At 48.7% G+C, this 15064-nt stretch overlaps 1 protein-coding gene across 4 annotated transcripts in view; it reads right to left on the minus strand.

Annotated features, from left to right (window-relative positions):
* Positions 1–15064, minus strand: part of TMEM268 (transmembrane protein 268) — a 31935-nt gene continuing 16871 nt past the window's right edge. For 3 of the 4 annotated variants that reach the window (XM_075579424.1, XM_075579423.1, XM_075579422.1), the window contains exons 5-8: positions 12041–12190; positions 11585–11695; positions 10872–10943; positions 288–545 (exon numbers count right to left, since the gene is read on the minus strand). In XM_075579424.1, coding sequence (XP_075435539.1) covers positions 303–545; positions 10872–10943; positions 11585–11695; positions 12041–12190 — 576 coding nt within the window. In that variant the 3' untranslated portion in view covers positions 288–302. Of the gene's footprint in view, positions 546–10871; positions 10944–11584; positions 11696–12040; positions 12191–15064 lie in introns of all 4 variants that reach the window. The other variant, XM_075579425.1, reaches the window with a different exon arrangement.

Here is a 15064-nt window from a genome sequence, read left to right on the forward strand (position 1 = left end):
GAGACCCCCGTAGCGTTAATCCTTTGGGGTACCACCGGATGACCGCACGTGGCTTCGGCACCGAAGACGCTAACATTTGCTAACATCTGTAGAACGAGGGGAGAGTCAGGAGAGCAGGGAAGGCGGGTGTGAGATTGTAAGGAGACGCACTGGGAGAGGATGTGTTGGGTTAAAGTGGGTGGAAGGGTAATTGTACGGGCTGACAAGGTGTGGTAGTGGAGAGAAATCTCCGTGTGTGTGCGCACACAGCTCCACAAAGTCTCACCCACACGCAATGCATTCTTCCACGCAGCCAACGCGTTTCACACTGCAGTGCTACATAGAAGAGGGGGTGAACATGAGCAGGGAGGGGGTCTCACCTGTGGTTCCCCCTGATGGATGAGGGGGATCTTTTTGCTACACAGGATGGGCTTCTCCGTGGACCCGCTGGGGAGCAGGGGGGATTGCTCTGTTGTGGCATCGCCTGGTCCCTCCTGTGCCACGGCAGGATCAGCGGGAGCCTCCACGACAATGCACAGCTGGTCCAGGTGGCGCCTGAGTGCGTCCTGCAAAGGATAGACACACACGTGGTGTGTCTCCTCGCCGCACACACCAACCACACTCAGCGACGGCACACAGATACCAAGTGGTACTAATTACCGTGTGTTCTTATAACGAGGTCCTGGGATTGCAGAAGACACTATGACCTTTTTCTTACAATCATCCAGTGGTGAAAATACTTTTTACATTTGCAATATTTCTAATGGGTCAGTCCCCCCTAGGGGCAAAGTGTACTAATGGCAGTGACATGGTTAAGGGGTCAGTCCCTCCTAGGGGCAAAGTGTACTAATGGCAGTGACATGGTTAAGGGGTCAGTCCCCTCCTAGGGGCAAAGTGTACTAATGGCAGTGACATGGTTAAGGGGTCAGTCCCCCCTAGGGGCAAAGTGTACTACTGGCAGTGACATGGTTAAGGGGTCAGTCCCCCCTAGGGGCAAAGTGTACTAATGGCAGTGACATGGTTAAGGGGTCTGTCCTTCCTAGGGGCAAAGTGTACTAATGGCAGTGACATGGTTAAGGGGTCAGTCCCCCCTAGGAACAAAGTGTACTAATGGCAGTGACATGGTTAAGGGGTCCGTCCCCCATAGGGGCAAAGTGTACTAATGGCAGTGACATGGTTAAGGGGTCAGTCCCCCCTAGGGGCAAAGTGTACTAATGGCAGTGACATGGTTAAGGGGTCAGTCCCCCCTAGGGGCAAAGTGTACTAATGGCAGTGACATGGTTAAGGGGTCTGTCCTTCCTAGGGGCAAAGTGTACTAATGGCAGTGACGTGGTTAAGGGGTCAGTCCCTCCTAGGGGCAAAGTGTACTAATGGCAGGGACAGGGTTAAGGGTCTGTCCCTCCTAGGGGCAAAGTGTACTAATGGCAGTGACATGGTTAAGGGGTCAGTCCCCCCTAGGGGCAAAGTGTACTAATGGCAGGGACAGGGTTAAGGGGTCAGTCCCTCCTAGGAGCAAAGTGTACTAATGGCAGTGACAGGGTTAAGGGGTCAGTCCCCCCTAGGGGCAAAGTGTACTAATGGCAGTGACATGGTTAAGGGGTCAGTCCCCCCTAGGGGCAAAGTGTACTAATGGCAGTGACATGGTTAAGGGGTCAGTCCTTCCTAGGGGCAAAGTGTACTACTAATGGCAGTGACAGGGTTAAGGGTGTGATTTCCTCTTGCTGTTCCCTTTTGCCTGATGTCACTGTGTGATAAACAAGAGTTTGCACAGGCAAAGCCCCTCTCTCCTTATCTTTATTGGCTCTCTGAGAAGGACAAGGTGTTAAAAGCAACACTTGATTGACAAATATTTCTCCCCCCCCCCCAAAGAATGATTGCTTGATTTCCAACGCAAGAAAAGCTGCCAGATATTGGCTTTTAGCGTGGTTACATTTATTTAAGGCAGACAACTGGTTTATTAAATTCTTTAGAAAATGATGGTTTTTGGTCAGCGGCCGGACATTGTATATTTAATAACCTGTCTATTACCCTCTGTATTATATATAGATAGGCTGCACTATACACAGGAAAACACAACCGAAGAAGATACAATATTTGGCATGTTTACACCAAATTTGACCTGGCACCGCGTTTCCCACTTCAGAGGCCAGTAGGCTAATACCTCCTGTTATTGCTGCTGTGGTAATGGTACAGGAGGGGTTATATACTCTGGCACCTCACATCTGCCCCTGACTAAGCAGTAACTGCCCTGTCACTGGTGCGCGGAGAACAGGAAATGCCATGAAGGGGGCTGTTATACAGAGAGAGACGTGGGTGTAATACAGAGAGACCTGGGCTGTAATACAGAGCGAGTTGGATTGTAAAAACAGAGAGAGACCTGGGCTGTAATACAGAGATAGACCTATACTGTAATACAGGAAGAGACATATACTGTAATACAGAGACATACTGTAATACAGAGAGAGATCTATACTGTAATACAGAGAGAGACCTATACTGTAATACAGGGAGAGGCCTTTACTGTAATATATAGATAGAAAGACATGGGATGAAATACAGAGAGAGAGAGACTTGGACTGCAATACAGTTAGAGAGGCCTGGGCTGTAATACAGAGAGCGACATGGGCTCTAATACAGAGAGAGACCTGGACTGCAATACAGAGAGAGACCTGGGCTGTAATACAGAGAGAGACTTATACCATAATTGATAGAGAGACCTGGACTGTAATATAGAGAGAGACCTGGCTGTAATACAGAGAGAGAGATCTATATTTGAATACAAAGAGAGACCTATACTGTAATACATAGATAGACACAGGCTGTAATACAGAGAGAGACCTATACTGTAATACAGAGAGAGGCCTTTAATGTAATATATAGAAAGACATGGGCTGTAATACAGAGAGAGAAACTTGGACTGCAATACAGATCAGAGAGGCCTGGGCTGTAATACAGAAAGAGACATGGGCTCTAATACAAAGAGAGACCTGACTGTAATACAGAGAGAGACCTGGGCTGTAATACAGAGAGATATCTATATTGTAATACAAAGAGAGACCTATACTGTAATACAGAGAGATCTATACTGTAATACAGAGAGGCCTATACTGTAATACAGAGAGAGGCCTTTACTGTAATATATATAGAGAGAAAGACATGGGCTGCAATACCGATAGAGAGGCCTGGGCTGTAATACAGAGAGAGACCTGACTGTAATACAAAGAGAGACCTGGACTGCAATACAGAGAGAGAGACCTGGGCTGTAATACAGAGACAAACTTATGCCATAATTGAGAGAGACCTGGGCTGTAATACAGAGAGAGATCTATATTGTAATACAAAGAGAGACCTATACTGTAATACATAGAGAGACATGGGCTGTAATACAGAGAGAGAGACTTGGACTGCAATACAGATAGAGAGGCCTGGGCTGTAATACAGAGAGAGACACTGGCTCTAATACAGAGAGAGACCTGACTGTAATACAGATAGAGGCCCGAGTTCCGAGACCTGTTCTCGCAAATTATCTGTTCTGCTTTTAAAGTGTCGTATGTGGTAGGGGCCAGTGTTTGTATATAGGGGCCAGTGTTTGTATATATGGGCCAGTGTTTGTATATATGGGCCAGTGTTTGTATATAGAGACCAGTGTTTGTATATAGGGGCCAGTGTTTGTATATAGGGACCAGTGTTTGTATATAGGGGCCAGTGTTTGTATATAGGGGCCAGTGTTTGTATATAGGGGCCAGTGTTTGTATATAGGGGCCAGTGTTTGTATATAGGGGCCAGTGTTTGTATATAGGGGCCGTGTTTGTATATAGGGGCCAGTGTTTGTATATAGGGGCCAGTGTTTGTATATAGGGGCCAGTGTTTGTATATAGGGGCCAGTGTTTGTATATAGGGGCCAGTGTTTGTATATAGGGGCCAGTGTTTGTATATAGGGGCCAGTGTTTGTATATAGGGGCCAGTGTTTGTATATAGGGGCCAGTGTTTGTATATAGGGGCCAGTGTTTGTATATAGGGGCCAGTGTTTGTATATAGGGGCCAGTGTTTGTATATAGGGGCCAGTGTTTGTATATAGGGGCCAGTGTTTGTATATAGGGGCCAGTGTTTGTATATAGGGGCCAGTGTTTGTATATAGGGGCCAGTGTTTGTATATAGGGGCCAGTGTTTGTATATAGGGGCCAGTGTTTGTATATAGGGGCCAGTGTTTGTATATAGGGGCCAGTGTTTGTATATAGGGGCCAGTGTTTGTATATAGGGGCCAGTGTTTGTATATAGGGGCCAGTGTTTGTATATAGGGGCCAGTGTTTGTATATAGGGGCCAGTGTTTGTATATAGATTGCTGAGAGTTTGTATATAGATGGGTGAGGGTTTGTATATAGATTGCTGAGAGTTTGTATATAGATGGGTGAGGGTTTGTATATAGATGGGCGAGGGTTTGTATATAGATGGGTGAGAGTTTGTATATAGATGGGCGAGGGGTTTGTATATAGATGGGCGAGGGTTTGTATATAGATGGGTGAGAGTTTGTATATAGATGGGTGAGAGTTTGTATATAGATGGGTGAGAGTTTGTATATAGATGGGTGAGAGTTTGTATATAGATGGGTGAGAGTTTGTATATAGATGGGTGAGAGTTTGTATATAGATGGGTGAGGGTTTGTATATAGATGGGCGAGGGTTTGTATATAGATGGGCGAGGGTTTGTATATAGATGGGCGAGGGTTTGTATATAGATGGGCGAGGGTTTGTATATAGATGGGCGAGGGTTTGTATATAGATGGGCGAGGGTTTGTATATAGATGGGCGAGGGTTTGTATATAGATGGGCGAGGGTTTGTATATAGATGGGCGAGGGTTTGTATATAGATGGGCGAGGGTTTGTATATAGATGGGCGAGGGTTTGTATATAGATGGGCGAGGGTTTGTATATAGATGGGCGAGGGTTTGTATATAGATGGGCGAGGGTTTGTATATAGTGTGACATAGTCCCAGAATATTAGGCAGCTGTCTGTCCGATTTTAAGGCAGAAAGTGGGGGGGGGGGGGGGGGGAACAAATGATCCATCCCACAGTTTCACATTTGCTGAGACTGTGGGATAGAAACTCCAGGCCGGAGAATAATGGTGCTGGTTTCCCTTACCTGCTCTCCTAATTACTAGAACAGGTATTTAGAGCAGAGAGGGGTGTTTCTTCAGTCTCTCTCCTAGAGCATGGAGGCTGGGAGTAAAACTGCTGCTCCCCAGTATCCAGTTCGGGGTAGACGCCCCCCCCCCCTGTTTTGCAGCATCTGAGGATCTAATGGGACGCTGCCCCATCTCACAGTTAAGGACTCAATGTTATCTCTGTGTGTTATTTTAACTTGGTAAATGGCTTAGCCATCCAATATTGCAGATAGGGATATGTGAGTTAGACTCCTGACAGGAGTAGATGTTATTTTTATGAGTTTGTTTTCACTTAAAGTGACTGTGTTTAAAAATATGTAGTGTCACTAATGGAAGAATAAACCGTTGAGGGCTGAGTGCCCCTTGTGTGTGTATACACGTGTTTGTCCCCCTTTTATACAAAACAAACCCTAGAAGACTGTCAGGAAGAGCCTGGGTAAGCGGCAGCGCTACCTAAAGGGAAGCGTTTGCCACAATAGATTGGTGAGTTTGTATATAGATGGGTGAGGGTTTGTGCATAGGTTGGTGCGTGCTTGTGCATAGACGGGTGCGTGCTTGTGCATAGACGGGTGCGTGCTTGTGCATAGACGGGTGCGTGCTTGTGCATAGACGGGTGCGTGCTTGTGCATAGACGGGTGCGTGCTTGTGCATAGACGGGTGCGTGCTTGTGCATAGACGGGTGCGTGCTTGTGCATAGACGGGTGCGTGCTTGTGCATAGACGGGTGCGTGCTTGTGCATAGACGGGTGCGTGCTTGTGCATAGACGGGTGCGTGCTTGTGCATAGACGGGTGCGTGCTTGTGCATAGACGGGTGCGTGCTTGTGCATAGACGGGTGCGTGCTTGTGCATAGACGGGTGCGTGCTTGTGCATAGACGGGGTGCGTGCTTGTGCATAGACGGGTGTGCGTGCTTGTGCATAGACGGGTGCGTGCTTGTGCATAGACGGGTGCGTGCTTGTGCATAGACGGGTGCGTGCTTGTGCATAGACGGGTGCGTGCTTGTGCATAGACGGGTGCGTGCTTGTGCATAGACGGGTGCGTGCTTGTGCATAGACGGGTGTGTTTGTATTGTGAGGGACTGAAGGGTTAACTCCCTCATTCTGTAGGCAGACCACACCCTAGATGTATGCTGTGCTAGGATGTGGACAATTAGCTCCAGAGCAGGGCTTTAAAAGGCAGAAAGTGGGCCCCTCTCAGTGCTACCTGTTCCAGAAACTGCAGAGACAGGTCAAGAGGCAGCGGGGACTGCCCAGAAGGGTGTACGTGGGAGCTGCAGGATCCTGCGGCCGTGAAGCAGGTTAGCTAGGAGGAAATCAAGCTGGCCAGAGGATGGCTCTGGCACAGGAGATGGACTTAAGGATAATTTAGGACAATGTAGTCTGCCTTTGTTACACTGCTTGTGATTCAGCTATCCCCGAGTTCTGCGTAACCGGTAAGTGGGGTAGCCACCCAGGATAGTTAGGGGCAAGATGGGTACTGTGTAGTTAGTGCTCAGAGAGGAGCTGGGCATTTCTTTTATTTTATGCCTGTAAGAATAAACCTGCTAACAGATTTGTATGCTTCCTGCCTTTAATCTGAGAGCAAAGATCCTCCAATGTAGCCGAGTTGTCCCCGTATATGTAGATTGACGAATGTTTGCATATAGAGGTGAGTGTTAGCGTGTATATTGACGAGTCTTTGTAGAAATCAATCTCATCAATCTATATATACAGCCAGTGCAACATCTGCAGTGCCTGGGACATTACTCTGAATCCTATTACTAATCAGGATATAATCCCCAGTGACAGGAAAGATGACCTGTTACCTTATATTTTATATTTACGGCTGTATCGGGGGGATTTTTATCCCTCCAGTTTATTAAGCCTTTTTCCCATATGCTGGGCATCTGCTTCCCAGCGCTGGAGAACGCTTTAGTCCTATATACTGTATATATGCAATAGTGCTGACCTCTTCTCCAGAGCTGGGAAACAGTCTCACACCATGTTGAATTAGGGCCAGTGTCTGTCCTCGCTCTCTCCCTCTAACTTTCCTACCTTTCTCTTAATTCCCCTCACCTGCTCCCTTTACTACCAAGTAATCTCCTCCTCTGTCCCCCTTTCACGCTCAGTAACTTCTCTCTCCCTCCTCATTAAGCTTTTCTCCCATGGCCGTCCTCACCAAGACGCTCCTCTGCTCCTCCCCACATCCATAGTTTGAGTTCTCTGTCTCTGCTCATCTTCTGCGCTCTGCCCGTAACTGTCTGCTTTTCACCCCATCACCTCTACTGTTCGTTCTCTCGCTCTCTCTCCCCTTCTCTCTCCTTACCTGTGGAACTCAGTATACACCAAACACCCTCTTTCTCCACCTTCAACACACCTGAGTGAAGCATTTCAATAGCCTGGACCCATGAACCCCACACCTACAGAGGCGCTTGTCCACCATCAAGGCCAGGCACTGCACTTGACTCTTCCCATACTGCCTCTGCAAACCTAACTTCCCACTTAGATTGTAAGCTCTGTGGGGCAAGTCTCTTTTTCTCATTTCAGATCACGTCTCCACGGAGCGACCGGCTCATTAAAAGTGAAAGTAGAGCACACACCCCTCCCCCTTATCCCCTTCCCCCTTATCCCCTTCCCCCTTATCCCCTTATCCCCTTCCCCCTTATCCCCTTCCCCCTTATCCCCTTCCCCCTTATCCCCTTCCCCCTTATCCCCTTCCCCCTTCCCCCTTATCCCCCTCCCCCTTATCCCCCTCCCCCTTATCCCCCTCCCCCTTATCCCCCTCCCCCTTATCCCCCTCCTCTTCCGTTTCCGACGTCCCGGGAAGCAGCTCACCATGTGATGGCGTGACCCCCTGCTTCTGTGCCCGGCACTGTAAAGGTTAACGCGCTGCATACTGTACATTGTTGGTGTTATATAAAGAACTATAGGCCAGGAGTGACCAACTCCAGTCCTCAAGGGCCACCTGTTGGTCAGGTTTTCAGGATATCCCTGCTTCAGCACAGGTGGTGCAGTCTTCAACTGAGCCACTGATTAAGCCACCTGTGCTGAAGCAGGGATATCCTGAAACCCTGACCTGTTGGTGGTCCTTGAGGACTGGAGTTGGCTAACCCTGTTATAGACCTACACCGCTTCTCTGCTCTTCCTCTGAACATCCCCTGTGTCTTCTCTCCCGTGATTGTATATAGATGGGCGAGGGTTTGTATATAGATGGGCGAGGGTTTGTATATAGATGGGCGAGGGTTTGTACTGTATATAGATGGGCGAGGGTTTGTATATTGATGGGCGAGGGTTTGTATATAGATGGGCGAGGGTTTGTATATAGATGGGCGAGGGTTTGTATATAGATGGGCGAGGGTTTGTATATAGATGGGTGAGAGTTTGTATATAGATGGGTGAGGGTTTGTATATAGATGGGCGAGGGTTTGTATATAGATGGGCGAGGGTTTGTATATAGATGGGCGAGGGTTTGTATATAGATGGGCGAGGGTTTGTATATAGATGGGCGAGGGTTTGTATATAGATGGGCGAGGGTTTGTATATAGATGGGCGAGGGTTTGTATATAGATGGGCGAGGGTTTGTATATAGATGGGCGAGGGTTTGTATATAGATGGGCGAGGGTTTGTATATAGATGGGCGAGGGTTTGTATATAGATGGGCGAGGGTTTGTATATAGATGGGCGAGGGTTTGTATATAGATGGGCGAGGGTTTGTATATAGATGGGCGAGGGTTTGTATATAGATGGGCGAGGGTTTGTACTGTATATAGATGGGCGAGGGTTTGTACTGTATATAGATGGGCGAGGGTTTGTATATAGATGGGCGAGGGTTTGTATATAGATGGGCGAGGGTTTGTATATAGATGGGCGAGGGTTTGTATATAGATGGGCGAGGGTTTGTATATAGATGGGCGAGGGTTTGTATATAGATGGGCGAGGGTTTGTATATAGATGGGCGAGGGTTTGTATATAGATGGGCGAGGGTTTGTATATAGATGGGCGGGGGTTTGTATATAGATGGGCGGGGGTTTGTATATAGATGGGCGCGAGGGTTTGTATATAGATGGGCGAGGGTTTGTATATAGATGGGCGAGGGTTTGTATGTAGATGGGCGAGGGTTTGTATGTAGATGGGCGAGGGTTTGTATGTAGATGGGCGAGGGTTTGTATGTAGATGGGCGAGGGTTTGTATATAGATGGGCGAGGGTTTGTATATAGATGGGCGAGGGTTTGTATATAGATGGGCGAGGGTTTGTATATAGATGGGCGAGGGTTTGTATATAGATGGGCGAGGGTTTGTATATAGATGGGCGAGGGTTTGTATATAGATGGGCGAGGGTTTGTATATAGATGGGCGAGGGTTTGTATATAGATGGGCGAGGGTTTGTATATAGATGGGCGAGGGTTTGTATATAGATGGGCGCGAGGGTTTGTATATAGATGGGCGCGAGGGTTTGTATATAGATGGGCGAGGGTTTGTATATAGATGGGCGGGGGTTTGTATATAGATGGGCGGGGGTTTGTATATAGATGGGCGAGAGTTTGTATATAGATGGGCGAGGGTTTGTATATAGATGGGCGAGAGTTTGTATATAGATGGGCGAGGGTTTGTATATAGATGGGCGAGGGTTTGTATATAGATGGGCGGGGGTTTGTATATAGATGGGCGGGGGTTTGTATATAGATGGGCGAGGGTTTGTATATAGATGGGCGCGAGGGTTTGTATATAGATGGGCGCGAGGGTTTGTATATAGATGGGCGAGGGTTTGTATATAGATGGGCGCGAGGGTTTGTATATAGATGGGCGAGGGTTTGTATATAGATGGGCGAGGGTTTGTATATAGATGGGCGAGGGTTTGTATATAGATGGGCGAGGGTTTGTATATAGATGGGCGAGGGTTTGTATATAGATGGGCGAGGGTTTGTATATAGATGGGCGAGGGTTTGTATATAGATGGGCGGGGGTTTGTATATAGATGGGCGAGGGTTTGTATATAGATGGGCGAGGGTTTGTATATAGATGGGCGAGGGTTTGTATATAGATGGGCGAGGGTTTGTATATAGATGGGCGAGGGTTTGTATATAGATGGGCGAGGGTTTGTATATAGATGGGCGAGGGTTTGTATATAGATGGGCGAGGGTTTGTATATAGATGGGCGAGGGTTTGTATATAGATGGGCGAGGGTTTGTATATAGATGGGCGAGGGTTTGTATATAGATGGGCGGGGGTTTGTATATAGATGGGCGGGGGTTTGTATATAGATGGGCGGGGGTTTGTATATAGATGGGCGCGAGGGTTTGTATATAGATGGGCGGGGGTTTGTATATAGATGGGTGAGAGTTTGTATATAGATGGGTGAGGGTTTGTATATAGATGGGCGAGGGTTTGTATATAGATGGGCGAGGGTTTGTATATAGATGGGCGAGAGTTTGTATATAGATGGGTGAGAGTTTGTATATAGTGTGACATAGTCCCAGAATATTAGGCAGCTGTCTGTCCGATTTTAAGGCAGAAAGTGGGGGGGGGGGGGAACAAATGATCCATTCCACAGTGTCACATTTACTGAGACTGTGCGATAGAAACTCCAGGCCGGAGAATAATGGTGCTGGTTTCCCTCACCTGCTCTCCTAATTACTAGAACAGGTATTTAGAGCAGAGAGGGTTGTTTCTTCAGTCTCTCTCCTAGAGCCTGGCTCTGGCTTCTCTCCCTTGTACCCACCCAGAATCCTCTCTGCTCAGTACACCTGCCTCACCTTCCTCATCCCAGCCAAGCACTCGGAGAGACGCCGCTGACACTGCTGCAGATTGAAGTAAACAAAGCACAGCTGGGAGAGGAGACGTGAAGGAAGCTTTTTAGACACAAAGACAGAGCCTCGGGTCTGAGCTCCCGGCAGCCTCTCTGCTCCCTATAACTTCTATTACCCCATATAACCTCTCCCTATAACTTCTATTACCCCATATAATCTCTCCCTATAACTCCTCCTATTACCCCATATAACCCCTCCTTATAACTCCTCCTATTACCCCATATAACTGCTTCTAATAAATCCTCCTATTACCCCATATAACTGTTTTCTATAACTCCTTTTATTGCCGCATATAACCACTCCCTATAACTCCTCCAATTATCCCATATAACTCCTCCTATTACCCCATATAAACTCCCAATAACTCCTCCTATTACCCCATATAACCGATCCCTATAACACCTTCTATTACCCCATATAACCGCTCCCTATAACACCTTCTATTACCCCATATAACCGATCCCTATAACACCTTCTATTACCCCATATAACTTCTCCCTATAACTCTTTCATAACTCATCCTATTGACTCTCCCCAAATCCTAAGATGACGACTACTTGGGGTATAAAGCCCATTGATCGCCTGATGCTAACAGACGTAGGAGGGGAAACAGTCTCTTAGAACTATCCTCTTATATCGGCTACTACCATAAAGGATACTGACGGCACACTGTGACACTTCTGTGTCCCATCGCTGACACCAAGCAGGACGTTGTGTTCCATGAAGATCTCATTGGCGGCTGAAAGCCTCACGTCTGTGTTGACATTTATCTGTCAGGAGGACACACAAGTTAATAGGGTTGTCCTGTGACTACTAGGTGACCATTGTCTTACAACCTCATTCCCATAGACATGGGGTGGGTAACTCCAGTCTTCAAGGGCCACCAACTAGTCAGATTTTGAGGATATCCCTGCTTCACGTCAGGTGGCTTAGTCAATGACTGGCCAACTCCAGTCCTCAAAGGCCAGCAATAGGTCAGGTTTTAAGGATAAACTCTGCTTCAGCGCAGGTGGTTCAATCAGTGGTGGTTGAGCAACCTGTGCTGAAGCAGGGATATCTTACAAACCTCACCTGTTGGTGGTCCTTGAGGACTGACGTGCGCCAGTCCTCCTCACCTTCTTGTGGTGTCTGTTGATAATCAGAACGACCACGGCGGTGATGGCGGCTGCAGCGAGAGTGACGGGGACGCTAATCACCCAACTGTGACCATCTGTGAACATCTGGACCGTGGAGTAAAGATTGACCCAGATGGAAACGTAGATAATCTGGAAGTGTAGAGGCGGTAAGGAGGGTTAGCATGAACATCTCATCACTCGGTCATCTAGGAGCACTCCACCACACACCACCTCTGTCTGTCCATGATCTCCCCCTTATCCCTCATAAACTACTCCCACTCCCAAGACCACTCCCAAGCTGTGCCATGCCTATGGACTTTAGACTTTCCCCACCCTTCACACATTTAAACGTGTCCTCTGGCCTACCAAAAAGTTTCCCGGGGTTAAGTTGCCGGGTATCAAACTTGACAAACAAACACCAGCCTCTTTCTTCCACTAAACTTTGTCTTTCCACTCTCTTCCTTATAGACTGTAAGCACCTTGGAACAGCATCCTCATTATCCACTGTACCGGTGAATGTCCACGCTGTAATGACATTGCTATTGTCTTCACCCCGCGCAGTACGGCCCTGCGCTATATTTTTGCGCTTTACAAAAAAGTGACGTTCTAGTAATGCTATCCAGAAAGACTTCCACACAGCAAACATGTCAAAGGGAGACTTCACGTGCAGGATGAGCCCGCAGAGAGAACCTTGCACACACAGCTCACACTCTATGGTGATGTCATAAGTGACCTAATATGAAAGGTATAAGGGTGTGCGCGCTTGGGGCGGCAGGGTGTGCGCGCTTGGGGCGGCAGGGTGTGCGCGCTTGGGGCGGCAGGGTGTGCGCGCTTGGGGCGGCAGGGTGTGCGCGCTTGGGGCGGCAGGGTGTGGGCGCTTGGGACGGCAGTGTGTGCGCTCTTGGGGCGGCAGGGTGTGCGCTCTTGGGGCGGCAGGGTGTGCGCTCTTGGGGCGGCAGGGTGTGCGCGCTTGGGGCGGCAGGGTGTGCGCGCCTGGGGCGGCCGGGTGCAGGGCCGTCTTAACGGAAGGGCACGATGGGGGCCCAACAGCATAGGGGGGCCCCACGCGCCCGGCCCATGCGTGCCCACCAATGCGTAAAGCTCCCCCCCCCGCACCCCGGGTCGCTCTTATTGCCAGGTGTCCAGTATATGAGAGATAATACCGGACATGGGATAGAGCAGGGCCGCTGCTGCTAGGGGGCTGGCCAGCTTCTGATTGGTTGCTGCAGTGTAATTCAGCCAATCGGGAGGTGGCAGGAGCCTGGGGGGGTGGGGCCAAAGAGCGGAGGAAAAGCATTTAGCAGAGAGGTGTGTGTGTGTGTGTGTGTGTGTGTGTGTGTGTGTGTGTGTGTGTGTGTGTGTGTGTGTGTGTGTGTGTGTGTGTGTGTGTGTGTGTGTGTGTGTGTGTGTGTGTGTGTGTGTGTGTGTGTCTCAGTGTCCTGCCTGTGTGTGTGTGTGTGTGTGTCTCAGTGTCCTGCCTGTGTGTGTGTGTGTGTCTCAGTGTCCTGCCTGTGTGTGTGTGTGTGTCTCAGTGTCCTGCCTGTGTGTGTGTGTGTGTCTCAGTGTCCTGCCTGTGTGTGTGTGTGTGTCTCAGTGTCCTGCCTGTGTGTGTGTGTGTGTCTCAGTGTCCTGCCTGTGTGTGTGTGTGTGTCTCAGTGTCCTGCCTGTGTGTGTGTGTGTGTCTCAGTGTCCTGCCTGTGTGTGTGTGTGTGTCTCAGTGTCCTGCCTGTGTGTGTGTGTGTGTCTCAGTGTCCTGCCTGTGTGTGTGTGTGTGTCTCAGTGTCCTGCCTGTGTGTGTGTGTGTGTCTCAGTGTCCTGCCTGTGTGTGTGTGTGTGTCTCAGTGTCCTGCCTGTGTGTGTGTGTGTGTCTCAGTGTCCTGCCTGTGTGTGTGTGTGTGTCTCAGTGTCCTGCCTGTGTGTGTGTGTGTGTCTCAGTGTCCTGCCTGTGTGTGTGTCTCAGTGTCCTGCCTGTGTGTGTGTGTGTGTGTGTCTCAGTGTCCAGCCTGTGTGTGTGTGTGTGTGTGTGTGTGTGTCTCAGTGTCCTGCCTGTGTGTGTGTGTCTCAATGTCCTGCCTGTGTGTGTGTGTCTCAATGTCCTGCCTGTGTGTGTGTGTGTGTGTGTGTGTGTGTGTGTGTGTCTCAGTGTGTCTGTCTATCTGTGTCCTGTCTGTATATATGTGTCTGTGTGTCTGTCTATCTGTGTGAGTATGTGTGTCTCAGTGTGTGTGTGTGTGTGTGTGTGTGTGTGTGTGTGTGTGGTGTTGTTTAATTGCTCACTCACCCTCACTTTTCTTTTACTATACTAATAGTCTTCCCATTTTCAAGATCTATTACAAATAACCAGCATTGTAAATTCTCAGAAAGGCTCCATAACTCAGCCCTCATCACAGCAGCATTGCAATCTCTGCAGCGCTCGTACTTACAGATCTCAGCCCTCATACCAGCAGCATTGCAATCTCTGCAGCGCTCGTACTTACTGATCTCAGCCCTCATCACAGCAGCACTGCAATCTCTGCAGCGCTCGTACTTACTGATCTCAGCAGCATTGCAATCTCTGCAGCACTCGTACTTACTGATCTCAGCAGCATTGCAATCTCTGCAGCACTCGTACTTACTGATCTCAGCAGCATTGCAATCTCTGCAGCACTCTTACTCACAGATCTCAGCCCTCATCACAGCAGCATTGCAATCTCTGCAGCACTCGTACTTACTGATCTCAGCCCTCATCCCAGCAGCATTGCAATCTCTGCAGCACTCGTACTTACTGATCTCAGCAGCATTGCAATCTCTGCAGCACTCTTACTCACAGATCTCAGCCCTCATCACAGCAGCATTGCAATCTCTGCAGCACTCGTACTTACTGATCTCAGCCCTCATCCCAGCAGCATTGCAATCTCTGCAGCGCTCGTACTTACTGATCTCAGCTCTCATCCCAGCAGCATTGCAATCTCTGCAGCGCTCGTACTTACAGATCTCAGCCCTCATCACAGCAGCATTGCAATCTCTGCAGCACTCGTACTTACT

This window comes from Ascaphus truei, chromosome 21, assembly GCF_040206685.1.
Source record: "Ascaphus truei isolate aAscTru1 chromosome 21, aAscTru1.hap1, whole genome shotgun sequence".
NCBI lineage: Eukaryota > Metazoa > Chordata > Amphibia > Anura > Ascaphidae > Ascaphus > Ascaphus truei.